The sequence below is a fragment of the Chrysemys picta genome, chromosome 4, assembly GCF_011386835.1.
Source record: "Chrysemys picta bellii isolate R12L10 chromosome 4, ASM1138683v2, whole genome shotgun sequence".
Lineage (NCBI taxonomy): Eukaryota > Metazoa > Chordata > Testudines > Emydidae > Chrysemys > Chrysemys picta.
The window spans coordinates 27,232,913-27,248,922 of record NC_088794.1 but is presented as its reverse complement, the minus strand read 5'-3'; the positions used below and the strand labels follow the sequence as shown (position 1 = coordinate 27,248,922).

The 16,010-nt window shown below is 52.8% G+C and overlaps 1 protein-coding gene across 6 annotated transcripts in view; it reads right to left on the bottom strand.

Moving 5' to 3' along the window:
* The window catches only part of MYRF (myelin regulatory factor), a 114,137-nt gene that overhangs the window by 34,624 nt on the left and 63,503 nt on the right, over positions 1 to 16,010 (bottom strand). For 5 of the 6 annotated variants that reach the window (XM_065591832.1, XM_065591831.1, XM_065591836.1 and 2 more), the window contains 5 exons: positions 13,129 to 13,420; positions 12,316 to 12,488; positions 11,831 to 11,954; positions 1,174 to 1,373; positions 303 to 375 (listed from right to left, as the gene is read on the bottom strand). In XM_065591832.1, the coding sequence (XP_065447904.1) occupies positions 303 to 375; positions 1,174 to 1,373; positions 11,831 to 11,954; positions 12,316 to 12,488; positions 13,129 to 13,420 (862 nt within the window). The remainder of the gene's footprint in view (positions 1 to 302; positions 376 to 1,173; positions 1,374 to 11,830; positions 11,955 to 12,315; positions 12,489 to 13,128; positions 13,421 to 16,010) is intronic. The other variant, XM_065591835.1, reaches the window with a different exon arrangement.

Genomic DNA, 16,010 nt, shown 5'->3' with positions numbered 1-16,010 from the left:
AAAATGCCTCAGATCAGGCTCTGGGAATCAGGGGGACCCACCACAGGTTAGTTGAGCTCTGGGCGTGGAGGGGAGAGGAGTCATTGTTTTGGGAAGTGAAGGAGACAGAGAGAGAGAACACTTTAGATACACTACCCGCCTGAGCCCTCCATGCTAGCTCCCCGTAGTACCCCCTCGCCCTACTCTGTCCTCCTACCCTCAGGGGTCCTCATACCAGGATCCCTCAATCTCCCCCCTCCTTGGGTGGCTCTCCTGTGACAGGGTCCCCACGTTCAGGCCGCCACGTCCTGGGCAGTACTCACGTGACAGGGTTGAAGGGCCGTTTGCTGCGGTCAGACTGTGACTGCTCTATGTTGATCGATTGGTTCAAGGCCTCTAACTGAAGGGAAAGATCCAGGAACATTACAGAGAGTGGAACAGCATGGCTTTCTCCTCTCTCAGCCCCTTTTCCCAAGCCACAATTGTCCCAAGGACAATCTATCCGGCCACTTACCCACAGTACATCAACAGTGCCAATCACCCCAGCGTCTGGGCACCCATAATTACCCCCTGGGAATTTGTCTCACTGGCACCATAACCCCTGCTCAGAAAAGGCCAGATTTACTTTGTTCCCTTACCATTGCCTGTACCTCCCCTCCTCTTCTCCAGCTGTAAGAGAGGGCAGGAGTTTCCTGCACCGACGGGGCCAGACTGCCTGATCCCTGCTCCTCACACACAGACTCAAATGTACAGGCACTGATGTACATACACACATACAGAGCCCTAAGAGATTGCCCAGGGGAACCCTCTTTACTGCCTGTTCTCTCGTGACTAGACTTCACCCAGCAGATGGGGCTATGGCACAAGGCTCCTATCCTTCCTTTAGGTAACGTCCTGGTCACGCAAAACTTGTGATTCCCACACACGCAGGCTGGATCACATATGCTCGTATCACACATGTTGGAACTCCTACGCAGGCTCCACTCATGGACCCACACGCGCACTCACCCACAAACAGTACACAGTGATATAATGCTCATCATTCCTACCCAGAGACTGACAAGATCATACACACTGTAACACCCACAGCCACACACACTGCCTGAGGGCCTACGGACACTGACACACACGCTCGCACATGCACCTTGAAATGGCCTTCAGCTCTTGCGGGGTTCTCCCCCTCCCCCCCAGAACTTGCCTTCACTCCATGCAGCTTCAGGTAGAAGCAGTCGAGGGGCTTCAGGCCCTCAGGAGTCTTCACGTACTTGGGATCTCCGATCATGCCGATGTAGACCGTGACCTGGAAGTGATTCTTCTTCTGGCACACGAAGGCATCGTCACCCACGGAGAAGTTGAAGCCTTTGTCCGCATCCACCCGGTACGTGGGTGGGGGGCTGTGCACCGAGGTAGAGGAAAAAGGCAGCAGGTGTTAGACTGAAGGACAAACACTGATATCTCTACAGGGTCTGATCATTTATAGGGGGGAGGAAGCGGGGGGGCAGCATAAACAGACAGAGTTTCACAGACACTTCTCATCTCATTAATGATCACACAGGCCAGCTCTCCTCATGTTTACGACCAAACAACATCCCCCTGGCAACTACAAGAATGGCTAGTGTGGGAAAGTCACAATAGGGAAGTACTGTATGTATTTTTAGTTGTCTTTGCATACAGTTCAGTAGCTGGATACTGGGAGGAGGAGCCAGGATCGTGTGACTAGCCCACCTCTGTGCAGAGAACCAGCAGGCTCTCTGCTTCATGGGTCACCAGTGACCCCAAGACCCCTTTCTGCGATCTTCTGGTTTACAGTGTAATTTATCCACGGATTCCAATGTGCTTGACAGGATTGCGCCATAGCTAGTTCTGGGTTCAAACACAAGCAGCTGTTTAACTGTGCACAGCCAGTCTATGCAGCCGCTTAGGGAAAAGAGCGTAAGAGAATCCCATAGCCAGTGGAAGCTGCAGGGGGGATTTTAGGCTGGCAGAATGTTTCCGGATTGAAAGGGAATATAGTTATTTGACTTGGAACTTGCTCAGGCCGCCAGGGACACTCCCAGCTCTTATACAAGGTGCCACAGAATCTTTCATGACCACCGGGCGACAGAGAGGTATCCCGTCCAATCACACAGCCCCTCCTTGTGCCACACATTGGAGCACTAACTTCATACCGATTCAGAGGGAAGAGAGAGCTCCACGCTGAGTGAGCACATCCTGCTGCCCCTGCCTTGCCCTTGGAGGTCTCCCATCCTCTCACCCCCCAGCTCAGCCCTACTTAATGTCTGGGATCTGATTTCTGAATTCTGCTCCTCAGGACAGGGGGCGGTGCTGGTGGATCAGGCTGACCTAGGAAACCACGCAGGGCGGGGTGTGTGGGGGGGGGCACTGGACATTCTTTGGGGGTTTCTCTCCTGAACAGGATCTTTCAGAGAGACTAATGAGATCCCTCATCAGGTTCCGTTCTCCAAGTGACCCATCCTGGCCTTGCTGCCAGGCTGTACCCGCCCCAAGCAGCCAGATTCCTGAGGAAATCAGAACCACCTGCTGCTGCTGCTAACAGCCTCCAGCTCCCACCATGGCACGTCCCGGCTGGGAGGGGAAACTTGGGCTACAGAGAAGAAACACACGCACCAGCTGTGGAGGTTTAATCTGCATCTCCTTAATGGGCTGGTTACCACGGGAACAGTGAAAATATGTGGTGTTCGCACCAAGTCCCCCTTTCTCCCACCTCCCAAGATCCCTGGCCTGCAATCTGGGCTAGGGCCCCTCTGGAGGGCGCTGCCTGCCTGGCACAGGTGGGAAAGGGAACACCCATCTTCCTCTCCTCCCAGGTCTTAATTTTTAGAATGAACAACAGAGCTTCAAAAGGTCTGAGTGTCAGAGAAGAGTGACTGGGAGGGCAGAACAGCCACTGACAGAAAGACTTACGGCTCCATCAGACTATTAGACCAGACAGACTTTGTAGGCAGGAGTAAATGCAGGAGAGGGTCACTCCGTTTTATACATGTGCCTTCCCACAGGCCTAGTCAATTCAATGCCACAACTACCAGCCTGGCCTAAAAGGAGCCCCTCTCTTCTGGGATCAAAAGGCAATTCATTCCCCTAAGCTACCCACAAGAGACACAACTAATCCAGGGCAAGATGTGTGGGTTCCCTGGAAGATGGGGTTCCCCGAGTGATAGCTGAACAGCAGCCAGCGGGTGAAACGTGGTCTAGGAAATTCTCCAACATGACCATCTTCATCCTTAACACTGCAACGTGGCCCACAAAGACTACAGGTCCTAGTATGCAGTGCCCCGTCCTGATCTGTGCTGCCCGCTGGGCATTTCCATACTTGCAAAAGCACCTGGATCATGCCCGGGTGACAGAAGATATGCGAGGATGCACTTATTCACGGTTTAATGCAAGGATCTTTCACACACGCTTTCATATCATCGGCTGTATGGGCTGCACTTCCACCCTGATGAGAAGGATAATCGTTTTCATTTATTTTATGATTACCAGTATCGTTATCCCCATTTAACAGATGGGGAAGTGAGGTACCGCGGATGGGTGACTGACCTAAGGTCATAGAGTAACAGGGTTGGGGTTGGACACCAAGTGTCCCAACTCCCAGTCCTATGCTCTTGACATGGCCACAGGGCCTCGCAGACCACACGGCCTTCTGATGAGGGTCACTGCCATCTGCTTCATTTACTGCTGAGTAAGCGCAGCCTCAGGACTTCTGGCAAGTAGCAAGTGCAGCCCTCAGCTCCCCAACCTGCAATCTCCTACAGATTCTTGATTGTTTCCCAAATGATTGGTAACTGCTAGGTCTCCCATCAGCCAGTCAAGATTCTTAATTAAACTCCTGTGTCACAAACTGGATCAGAACAACAACATCATCATAAAGCATCAACAAAAACAGTAAGTTGGATCCCTCTTTTAGAAGTGTCACCCAGCCCCATGTCATCCCAAAGTTCATTCGCCAGCCAGTTCCTGCTCCTGCTGCTTCTCACTGTCCTGGTTCCCCACACGAGTCACATCCCCTCACTGGCCTCCCACCATTCTGCCAGCAGAAACACACCACCCCCATGGGCTGTGTTTTTTGGACTCCCCAGTGGTGAATGCGTTAATGTTGAATGACGTCTTCCTGGTGATTCAGGCTCTGGCGAGTGAAGCCGGGACAGCTCCATGAGTAACCATTTATTTCTTCCTTGGAGCAGCAGAGGGACCCTGGGCTGCCTGAGATGTGACCTGAACAAAAAGCAGACGCTGGAAGTGGAGAGCGCTACCTTAGCCAGAAAGAATGAGAGGAATTTCCCTCTCTCGCTCTTGCCCCTTCCTCACAGCTTCAGAGCTTCATTTTTGCCTTCCATTTCTTCCCACTAAACTCCTTCATCTGCTCTCGTGGGTTCCTCTCTCACAGCAACGTACCAATTGCCCGTCGTGGATCAGATCCAAGACCTGGCCCGTCTCTGACAGTGGCAGCATTAGATGCTTCAGAGGAAGGTGTGAAAACCCTGTAGCAGGCAGAAGTGTGATTATCTGCCCTCCACGTTAGGTCTCTCCTCTTCCTCAAGCTCTGTCATTTGGTCCATGTCTTGCTGCTGTTCATTGCCCTTGGTCCCTCGTGAACGGGTCCCTGAGAGCATGTGGTCTGGGCTCCTCAGGCCCTGGTCCCTGTACCAACTGTGTGCGCGCGCACACACACACAGACTCTCCCGCCCCTAACAACCGCTCTCACCCCCAACACACACTCCCCCACTTTGCACAGAAACACAATTCACCCACTCCCACCCTACACTATCGCTGCACCTTCAGCAAGTGCACAGTCTCCTGAGCTCATCCCCCGGGCCACAACCTCACTGCCTCCGTAGGGTACTAGGGCAGTGGTCTGCATGTGCCGCTGGTGTACCAAGGGAGAACCAGGCGCCAGCTGCAGTAGTGAGAGAGACAAAGAGTGAGGAGTTGGGGGAGGGGTTCACAAAACCAACAGGAGCCTCCCAAATGTGTTCTGGTTAACGTCCATTCGGGCTGATGGCTGCCCAACACACATGCACACACACACTGAACAAACCCCTTGAAGGGTCCCCCATCCTCTGCCTCCCAGAACACACTGCCCAGATGAACACGACTCCCCATACTTCAATTCCCCATAGCGCCAATAGACAGAGCTTTCTGATTGGCTGTGAGTGATGTCATCTCCATGGGCAACAATCCTCTGCAAACATCCAGGGTCTAATGTGGAAATTCCATTTCAGAGCTTTTGAAACCAGACGGGACCATTCTGATCATCTAGCCTGATCCCTGTGTCAAGCCCCCAACTCCGGGTTGAGCTCTGTTAGCAGGACACATCCAATCCTGATTTAAAGCATGGAGAATCTACCACCTCCCTTGGTAAATTGCTCCACTAATTACTTACCCCGCCTGTTAAAAAAATCAATTCTGTAACAGCAAAAACACCATCTCTAGCCTCCTGCCAGATGGGTGCTGTATCCCCTTGGAAATTCTGTCTCATCCAAGATTCAACTCACCGCCTTTGATGTCACTGGGATCCAGAATTACACCTCATGAAGCGCTGGCCTACAAAAGTCCAGGACTCTGGGCCGTGGGGATAATTAACATACATTTCTTGGGTTTTAAGTGTGTCTGCTGGATGGTTCCATCTTTGATGCATGTTTGCTGCCAATTTGGCATTGGGGGATAAATGACCTTGGGTGCCAGGCCCCGCTACTGAGAGTGAGAATGAAGATTATTCATTGACTTGCCATCGGCCTCATTTCAACCAATCAAAACACAGGCCGCAGCCAAAGCCACACTAATTTTTTCCAGTGAGAGTGGGAAGGTCAGAGGGCAAACTCCCGGGAATAGGAGGTCTAGGGTCAAATGGATTATTTTAGCCAAAAGGCCTCCACTGATGAAAAGTAGATTAACACAGGTTTCAGAAGCTCAGGCTTGGAGGTGAGGTGATTTCTCCTAATGCTGAGTGAAGGTGAAAGGTTATGAACTCCCCAAGGCCAGTGTCTGACATTGAGACTCAAAGGAACCAGCAAGTTACAAGGGGAACCCAGCCGCACTCAAGATGAAAAGAGGAGGAAAGGAGAAGGGGTGTAAGGAAAGGTGTGATAAAGACAGAGAGGAGAAAGAAGGACGTAGGAAATATTTAATTGTATTTGTGGCTAAGAACAGGTGGAGCGTCAGACGCAGGAATGGGGTCATTACATACGATCAGTTTCTTTCCCTTTCCAAACATGTTCTTCCCATATCTGCCCTCCCTTCTCTCTCTCTGTATCCACCCTCTATGCACAAGAGTTAAATGTCTGAAGAACATTTGATAAGCTTTCTGATTTTTCCTCTTCCCGAGTATAAATGCCAGGCTAAGGGACAGGAATCTGCTGCTAAACAGCATAACGGGACCTTCAGCCTACCTTCACAGTTTGAATCAAATCACACAGCATCCATCCAACACCTACTCCACTAACGCCACCACAGAGACCTGCTCAAACCATGGCACCCACCCAAGAGAGACATGCTCGTGACACGTAGTGCGACTACCAAGATCTCAGTGATCAACCAATGGCCAACTGGGATTTACATAGAGATTATCCTGCCATTGGAGGTTCACTTACCCAAGATTATCCTGCCATTGGTAGCCAGCCAGGAGGGATTATTTTGAGATATACAGTGCCATCCGCGCAGGGGAGTTCACCTAAGACACATCACCTAGCAGTGGGAACTCTACTGTCTAGAGCCCAAGCAAAGCTCAAAGCAGTGAGCTCCAGCTGACTCCACAGGATGGAGGCCTGGGGAGCACCAACCAGTACAATGGGAGGAGTAACTGGAGGAACACACCAGCTCTGCTTCCAGGCCAGAGTATGGATGCACTGGCCTCAGCATAAAAAGGTTTCTGTTCAGCTCCAGGCTGCCCCTGGACAGCTGCCTCACCTCAAACTGTAAACAAACAGTGAGAGGGGAGGAGAGTGGGCCCTCTGGGATTCATCAATGTGCCCTGTCAAATAGATGAATTACCCCTTTTCCCCAGAGTAAATTAAGCAACTGCCTTGTTCCAAACCTCCTCAGCTTTGTTGTTGGAAACCAGCTAACCCTTTCGAAGGTTCAATGGGTTTGATACCACCAGACGGGTGTGATAAGCCAATATTAAATATGTAAATCTATTAGCAATAAAATAAATTAGAGATACTGGCCCATCCCTCAGCCCATCCCACCTAACTCAGAGACACAGGCCCTTCAAGTTGAAACATACATTTCTCAAGCACCTCCCTCCAAATCCAGGACACCAGTCCGTTCCACCCATTCCTCCCAAATCAGGGACCCTTGGCTCTTTACAATATGCTCCATTAAAATGGGAAGTCCCCTGCCCTTTACACCGGCCACCCTAAACTTAAGCAACCTTGCCTCATTAAAAAGGGAAAGGTGGTCTTTTAAACAGAGTGGAGTAATTCAGATCTCTAACGATACATCTACATGTGATAAAAGATGTGCGGCACAGCCATGGCTGGCCCGGGTCAGCTGACTTGGGCTCTTGGAAGGCTCGGGGTGTGGGGCTATAAAATTTCAGTGCAGACATTCAGACTCGGGCTGGAGCCCAGGCTCTGAGACATCACAAGTGGGGAGGATCTCAGAGCCCGGGCACCAGCCCGAACCCAAACGACTACACTGCCATTTTATAGCCCTGCAAGCCTGATTCAGCTGACCCAGGTTCTGAGACTATTTGATTGACAGAGTTTGTTTTTAGCCTGCTGGGACAGTCGCAGTGGCATCCACCGGATGATGATCCAGCTCTGCCTGGAGGAATCTACAGACGAACAGTTGCCATGTTCATCTCAAAATCCACCTGAAGCTTTAGGCCCCTTTAGAGGCAGAGGAGCTGTCTTGTCTCAGCACAGCAGAGTATCAGTATCCTGTCCAACAGCAGAGCTGGCCTGCACCGAGCTCCCCCACTCATCTAGCCAAGGCAATGGCCAACAGAAAAAAGTCTTGTTCCAAGATGAACCCCAGCTCACAGGATTGGAGCAGCAGAGAGACATCCAGCGTAACCAGCCCGGTAGACTACTGCCAGGCAAGCACCTGAATGGCTCATGGAAGATGACTCCCCCCCGCCAATGCTTCTACCAAGTTCACAACAACCAACAGATGACTGGCACTGCTGGCTTCCAGCTCACTACATAAAGCAGAGACAACTGTTAACTGGGATTGAATGCTCCTGGTTTAGAGCTGGAACAAGCCTGATCCCAGGATGACGGCAATGGTCAAAATCCAAGGCACGAAGCCTTGTCAATTAACAAACACTGGCACAGTTCTTCCACCTTTTGGTGCTGGTCGCTATCTTCCTCAACCGCTGCAGGTCCCTGAGGGAGAAATAATCCACGTGTCTTCAAATCCCACCTCCCAGCAGACGGGGTCATCAACTGAAATGCAACTAGTTCTCTAAGGAAGAGTCTGCAAAGCAATGACACAGGGGAAAGGCACAGAACAGACCTACAGCCATGTCCTGACCCCCTCTGACAGCCAGCTCAGACATCTGTATGCAAACCAGGTCATTTTCCTGTAGCGAGGAGTGACAGACAAATCCCATCGCTAAATGTTTGCTGCTCCTTGGCATCGCTGCCACTGGTGAACCTCTTCTGCTACTCCGCTCAACTCACCGACACTCAGAATTTGGCCTCAGAATGCTACTGTCAGGTGGATTTGTGAGACATGCAAGATATCCACGGTCTGTTCACCCTTAGCCAAAGGACTTGGGGACACACGCCCGTTTGTTCCAGTGAGAAAGTACTTGACGGTCTGTCCTGAGCATTGCTCTTCCACAGCTCAGTAGATGGACAAAGTACATGAAGGCAGTTCAGACAGCCAGTAGTTCTGGTGAATTTATATGCAAATCCCTGTTGGAGTCTGACCAGAGCCCAGTAACAAATTTCTCCGTACAGGCCTCACAACCAGACCAGGAGGTATCCTCAGTCAGCACAGATGTACTCTGTTACAAGTTCCACAATCCATGGTCCATCAGATTTCAATGTCCAGGGCCAATGGACCCCAAGCATGATGGTCTTTGGGACACAGTGCGAGACCCATCTCTTGTCTCCTGCCTTCCGCGAGGTGTGAGGTGTGTGGGCTGGTCAGTAGTTTAGTGTGTGCATGAGGGGAGTGGGGGGGAGAGTCATTCGGTTGTGGCTTTGCCAGATCGAGTTATAGTGCCACATTAAACACTGTGCACTTGCCCACAGGTTGGATACATTTTATCAGCTTAAAAATAAATGAATAAATCAAGTTCTGACATGTTAAGGACTCTGCTAGGCATGGAGGCTGATCTACTGAATATTCTCATCTCTTCATCCTGCTGGTGGAGCTTGCGAACAACTGGACTGGCTTCATCTGAAGCAGAGCAAAAAGAACAGGGGCAACCTGGCAGTCAGAACTCCCAAAAGCCTGAGAAATACTCCTGCAGAGGGGGCTGTGAGCAGGCTGCAGCTCGAGTCCATTAAAGACCGACTCTTACGGTGAGGATATTACCGCCATGTCCGTGCACAGCTCAGCTCCGGGTAAACCTTTGCTGATGTGGAAGCTGGTTCTCCATCCTTACACATGTGGTGGAGGTATCTGCTAGGGAGAGCTGCCTTTGACAGCCCAGTCATCCAAATGCTCTGGGAGACTGAGCTTCTCACCCCCACCAGACAGTCAATGAGGCTGGTGAGAAATGCAGCCAGGGGCTGGGAACCTGAGCAATTTCCTGTGGGGGTATGAAAACAGGCCTCCTGCAGGTCTGCACTCACTCCCCACTCTCCCCTGCTGGACCCCACGTGAAGGGCAAGAGTAAGAAAAGGATGAGACTTTGATCCCACAATTCGGCTCTCTAGGGCTGAGATTGGAGCTGAAAACCCTCTGGCTTCTCCTGGAGAATGAAACACCTAGTACAGAACCAGTGATACACGAACCCACCTCTCTGCTGCAATTCTCCTCCAGTTTGGACCAAAGCACTTCATCTAGCTCTGGAGCTGGTACACAAGAAGCTCTGAGAGCTTTGCAGAGGTCAAAGCCCCCTTCTCATTCTAGCACTGCTGCAGTGGGCTCCTGGCTGGGGCTTTCCCAAATGGCCGAGCTGTGAGAGACGGCTTGGGTCTGCCTTCTAAGGATCAGCTCTCCTTTCACTCCTCGAGGCCTGGGCCTGCTCCCTTTTTGTGACCCCTCTGGCTGCCCACATGCCACTGGGCCAAACAGGTTTGTCCTTCTAGAAGCAGGTTAATTTTGCATGAGAGGAAGGACGGCCTTGTCGCTAGGGCAAAGGCCTGGGAGTCAGCCCAGCTGGATTCTGTTCCCAGATCTGCCAAAAGCTCATCCTGTGATTGGGGCAAGTCACGTCATGTCGCTGTGCCTCACTTTCCCCAGCTGTAATATCAGGCTTAATTCACTGAAAGCCTCAGCGGTAGGCAGTGTTGTTACACACCCGTCAGGGACTTGGAACCAGCTGGCCACATGCTCTGCCATCCGAGGCAACCTCCCTAAGTCTCACGCCCTTCCCTGCTCCCATAGCTGGCCCTGCCAGGAGTCCTTGGCCTTTTCTCTGAACGTCGTTCTGACGAAGCCTGATCATTTTCTCATTTTAGTTGGTATCTCGCACAACAAAGCCCCTCCCCCGAGCCCCAAAATAGGGCCCCAGAGACTGGCGGTGTGGACAGTGAGGAGGAGTAAGGGGTGTTTACGAGACTAGCCGTTCCTGGAATCCAGACTGCTGCTTGCCAGTTTTCAGTCACCTTTCCGGAATGTGGGGAGGATTCGCAGCAATTTCTTCCTGAACATTCATCTTTCTCGCCCTGTGAGCTGTGCGCACTTGTTCCCTCCACCTCAGCCTCCCAGCCCTTCCCTCCACCTCGCAGCATTTCTCTGCACCCCTCAACTCCACCTCAGCCTCTTGATCTTCCCACACATCTCCGCCCTCTCTCCTAGCCTCCTAACCCTTTCCCACCCCATCTCTCTTCCTCTTCCTCCTGCTCCCTGTCCAGCTCTCTCTGGGTATGTCTGTCTACACTGGAGCTGGAGGTGTAATTTCCTACTCCGGCAGACCTACACATGCTAGCTCTAATCCAGTTGGTGCACTGAACGTAGCAGCGTAACCACGGCTGCGCAAGGAGCTAGCCACCCTGACTACGAGCCCATCTGAAAGTGAGGTACTTACTTGGGCAGCTAGTCCCTCCTGCCGCTTGCACCACTGCAGCTACGCTTCTGTTCATAGTGTGCTGGCTGGATCAGAGCGGGCCTGGGTACGTCTGCCCAAGCTGCGAATTCCACCTCCAATGCAGACTTACCCTCTGCCTTTCTCTCCCAACTCCCCCTCTGCCTGTTTCCCTTCTCTCTGTCGCTACTCCCCAGCTCTCTCCAAGCCTGTGGGCCCACTTCTCCACACTCCTGCTCAGGGTCTCTTTTGATGAGCCACATCTCACGCCTTTACAGAAGAGTTAATGTTCATTTTAAAAATCCAGGGCGGTGGATGAGCCTGAAGCTGGGGGCAGAGGCCCCTCTGATCCAAAGAGACCCTTAGACGGGCTGGGTTTAGTATCAAAGGCTCCTGCTAAGCATGTGTTCTGAGTAACGCAAGGAGATGGCAGTAGCCAGACCTGCCTTGGATGGTACAATCAGACGCTCACACACAGCTCTGTTCCTGGGGCCGGCCGGCATTTCACGCTTGCAGAGAATTAACTTTCCCCTGGGCAGGTTATAATGGAGAACAACACAGGATCCCAGGGATTCCAGCACAGCGCTGCCACCCCCTACCGACTCTTGGGCTAGGGGAGGACAAAGGGCTGGTGGGGTAGACGTGACTGTGGCTGTATCTCTGGGGGACCGGTCAGTTACTCACAGCTCCTTGTAGTTGGCATCGTAGAGAGTCACCCACTTGTTCTGCTGATGCGGCTGCCACTTTATGGACTGGTAGTTGGGATCCAGGTAGGAGCCGTTCAAGCTGTCGTTGTCTTGAATTAGCCCTGCAGTCATGGGGAAATATTTACTGAAATCATTTCCGTGAGGTCCCTGACCAGGCAAGAGCTCCCCCTGCTGGTACAAGGGAGATACTTCCACTCTGCACTCGCTCAGCCCGAGACCCATGTCCTGACTGTGCTATCAATGCACCCTGTGCCCCAGCCCAGGGCCAAGGGGAGAGCGTCCACCCTCCGCACTATCAGCTCTGGGAACAACGCTCTCACTTGCTTATCTGGGGGGACACTTCCAGTCTCACTCTGTCCTGCAGGCTCCTCTCCCGTGCACCCCACCTGGGGAGAGCTCCCCCTGCTGGTGCCAGGGAGGTGTTTGGTAATGTTGGGGGAGGAGGGGACGAAGAGCACATACCTGGTGAGAGTGCCCCCTGCTGGTGCCAGGGAGGCGTTTGGACTCTGTCAGGGTTGAGTGGCACAGACCCCATACCTGGCTCCTGCTTTATCATCCCGTTGAGCATCTGTGCATTGAGTGTGTTGGGGGGCGACTCTGAGTGTTTCCTCTTCTTGGCTGGGTGAACTGGGAGGCTGCGGAGACCAACCGGGACAGGAAACCCTGAGCTGCAAGGCAGCGAGCAGGAAAGCAGGGCAGCTGCTCAACCTCCACCAAGGGAACAGTGAGCGGGGGACGGATGGGCTCCAAAGGCAGGAACAGGATTTGGGCTTGGGGCTGGGGAAGATTTTTTAAAATAAGGGGGAGGGATAGCTCAGTGGTTTGAGCATTGGCCTGCTAAACCCAGGGTTGTGAGTTCAATCCTTGAGGGGGCCATTTAGGGATCTGGGGCAAAAATCTGTCCGGGGCTTGGTCCTGCTTTGAGCAGGGGGTTGGACTAGATGACCTCCTGAGGTCCCTTCCAACCCTGATATTCTGTGATTCTATGGGGGCGGGAGCAGGGACTCAAGTGAAGGCAAATGTCTAGTTCAAACGTATAAAAATTAAAGACTTTGTAATCTCAGTATAGGGAGACCCATTACTTTTCAGTGTCATTATCACCCCCCCCCCCTTACCGCCATGCCCCACCCCTGCACCTCCTCCACTCCCACCCCACCGCCCCCTTACCGCCATGCCCCACCCCTGCACCTCCTCCATTCCCCACCCCACCCCCACACCTCCTCTGGGATCCAAATATCCCCCTCGGTTCTCCCTGTCCCTCCCCGACGCTCTTACTCTGCTCCGTGCTGCTGCAGGAGCTGGTGAAGCATCTGCGACTGCTGGGCGTGGTGGAGATCGCCTGGGGACATGCCCTGCCCGATGACGTACGGCGGCATCAGCGGCTCAGGCTTCATGAACATGTCCCGCTGCATACTGGGATAATGGGGGTTGTGCTGCTGCTGGTGTGGATGCGGCGGAGGTTGTGGGGGACCCTGAAGGTGGGGAGGTGGGGGAGGGTGCTCCAGCCGGGAAGGTGGAGTCATGTGGCACATGTTCTCGGGGGTCATGGTCCGGAGGAGGTGAGGATCTTCAAAGAAAATATAATGGATTCATCAGAACCCCATGTATAAGGCCAAACACAATCTGTCCCGAGTCCACCCCTCCCTCCCCACTCAACCACCCGCCCCTCCCCCAGTCCCAGGGGAGTCCAAACCCACCCACGGCAGATTACATCATGTTCCCGCAAACTCCCCCCACTTCCCCGAGCTGGGTTACCATACGGCTGGGGTTTCCGGACACAGCCTCTTTTTCGAGCCTCCACCCTGTCTGGGGTGGGAGGATTTGAAAAGCAACAGGCAATGTCCAGGGTTTTTGCAGCTCAGAAAGAGCCTCCCTTGCAGCGGCAGCTGATTGGTCCATTCCCCTATAAGCCACAACGGCCAGATCCCGCCCACCCAGGTCCCGGTTCCCAGCTGTGGGGTGGGAGTCCTGCAGGGAGGCACTGAGTGACAGCTAGTGCGGGGTCCTGGGCTTGTGCCAGCCACCCTGCCACGGTGACACAGAGCAACACTGTCTCCCCACCTCCAGTGAGTACCCCGCCGCAGATACCCCTGTCCAGCATCCCCGCCTGCCTACCCCCTGCCCCAGCACACTTGGGCCCCTAGCCCACCTCTCCCAAATGAGTCTATTCTGGTGTGGGTAACTATGCAGGCAATTCTGGGACTGTATTTCTCCTCCCATCTCCTGCTTGTTTGGAGGCCCAGGTGTCCCACGGGGATGGCTGGGGATTTCCAGTTTGTAAGGAGAGTTCCAGCTACTTTTCCTTTATAAACTCAGCAGCACGGTGAGGCTTTAGGCCCCGTGATTTGGAAAGGGGGTTGAGGGAGCCGGATGAGCAGAATGCCCCACACCCACAGTTAGCAAGGCTCCCAAAGGGCTCACATCGGATCTAGTCCATGCAGAATAGGAGGCTGACACTACATTACAGCTAAGGTTCAAACCACACAATCAGGATGTTCAGAGTTCAAGCTCCTAGTATCTCCCAGCACACAAGTCACTAATGCCTTGATACGTAGGTGCAATGGGGCAGAGTTAGTATTTAGCTGGACTGCTGTAGCATCAGGAATCGAGGCCCCTGTGATGATTTAGCTTATGTCTGTCTGTCTCTATGGCACACTACAAATGTCACTTTGGTCGTGAGAAGGACCCATCCTTCCCTGATGTCTTTGTGCCTCTATCTTGGCCTGGAATTGCAAGCCACAGGGCAAACAATGCGGAGAGATCAGGAGTTGTTAATCCGGAGGATCACCTATTGAAATGCAAGCACCTCGACCAATGAGCTCACAGATATCCCGTCCTTCCAGGTGAGCTGGTAACCAAGCAATGGATCACCTGACAAGGGACTTGACGGGGTCACCTGTAGAAGGGGACTGCAGCTTTACAAAAGGGTGGCTCCCTCACAGACCACCATCTTTAGAGAGGGAGACGCACTAGTCTGTCCAAGACCCAAAGGGTTCTCAGAGTGGCAAGGGAGGGATTTGCATGCAGGTTTTATTTTTCTAGAGATCTGTATCTATCTTGTCTATACGAAAAGAGTGTGTGCGCTTAGAAACTCCTTTGCAGCGTCTGCGTGTTACCTGCTTATGCTGCCAAGGAGCCCTCAAAGAAATCAGAGGGTCATGCTCCGGCGGAAGTTGGGGAGCACGCAGCAGCTACTGGGGAGGCTTGGATGAGCCAGCACTAGTTCCAGGGGGCCTATGCAATGGGACCGCGTGATCACAAGGGATGTCGGACAAGGGGTCTGCCCCTGCAGCACGTGCCTAGAAGCCCAGAACCTGAGAGACAGCATGGCTGAACTCTGCCCATGCCCAGCAAGCTAAGAGCAGCCTGGGGAGCGTCCGGCTGGGAGAGCTCACGAGGGTTGTAACAGCCCCATCGTACTAGGCACTGTGCACATCCAGAGCCAAGGGATAGCCCCTCCCCAAAGAGCTGACAATATAAGACAAGAGACGAGCAGCAGGAGGACGCGTCAGGTAACAGTGAGATGTGTACAGACAGCCTGATAAGCAGCGGTCACAGCATACACCCTGTCTCGCCACAGCCGAGGATTTTGTGAGCACACTCAGAAGCTGCACAGGAAATAAGATAGGGGAAATCTCACTTGCTGTGCCCCCAGCACCAGCCCCCGCCATGCCCGCAGCACCACCCTGCAAGCCCAGATTAGTCCCCTCGTTGCACCAGCCCTGCCCAGCTCCTGCCTATCGTAGGTACTTCTCTGGCCCCCAACACTGCAGGATCTGAGCACCTCACAAGTTTCAGGGTATTTAGCGTCAACCCTCCCCTCCGAGATGCAGGGAAATGCTGTTATCCCCATGTTACAGCCAGGGCCAACTGGGGGAGGAGGGGGGGCCGTGCAGGAGGGCCATTTGGCCTGGGCCTCAAGCTCAAAGGGGGCCTCAAATTTAGACACTTGTTAATTTTTTGGCATTTGATAAGTTTCACAACTTGTTTTTATGCGCATAATTTTTTCGTTAACTGATCTAGATTTTGTCATATTAAAGAGTTAAAAATGTTCATAAATATTAATAAAAATATATCATTTCTGATGGCACAAGATTAGACCATGTGTCGTCATTTTTTCTTTTTATTACGGCTAGGGGCCTCAAAAGCTGGAAGTG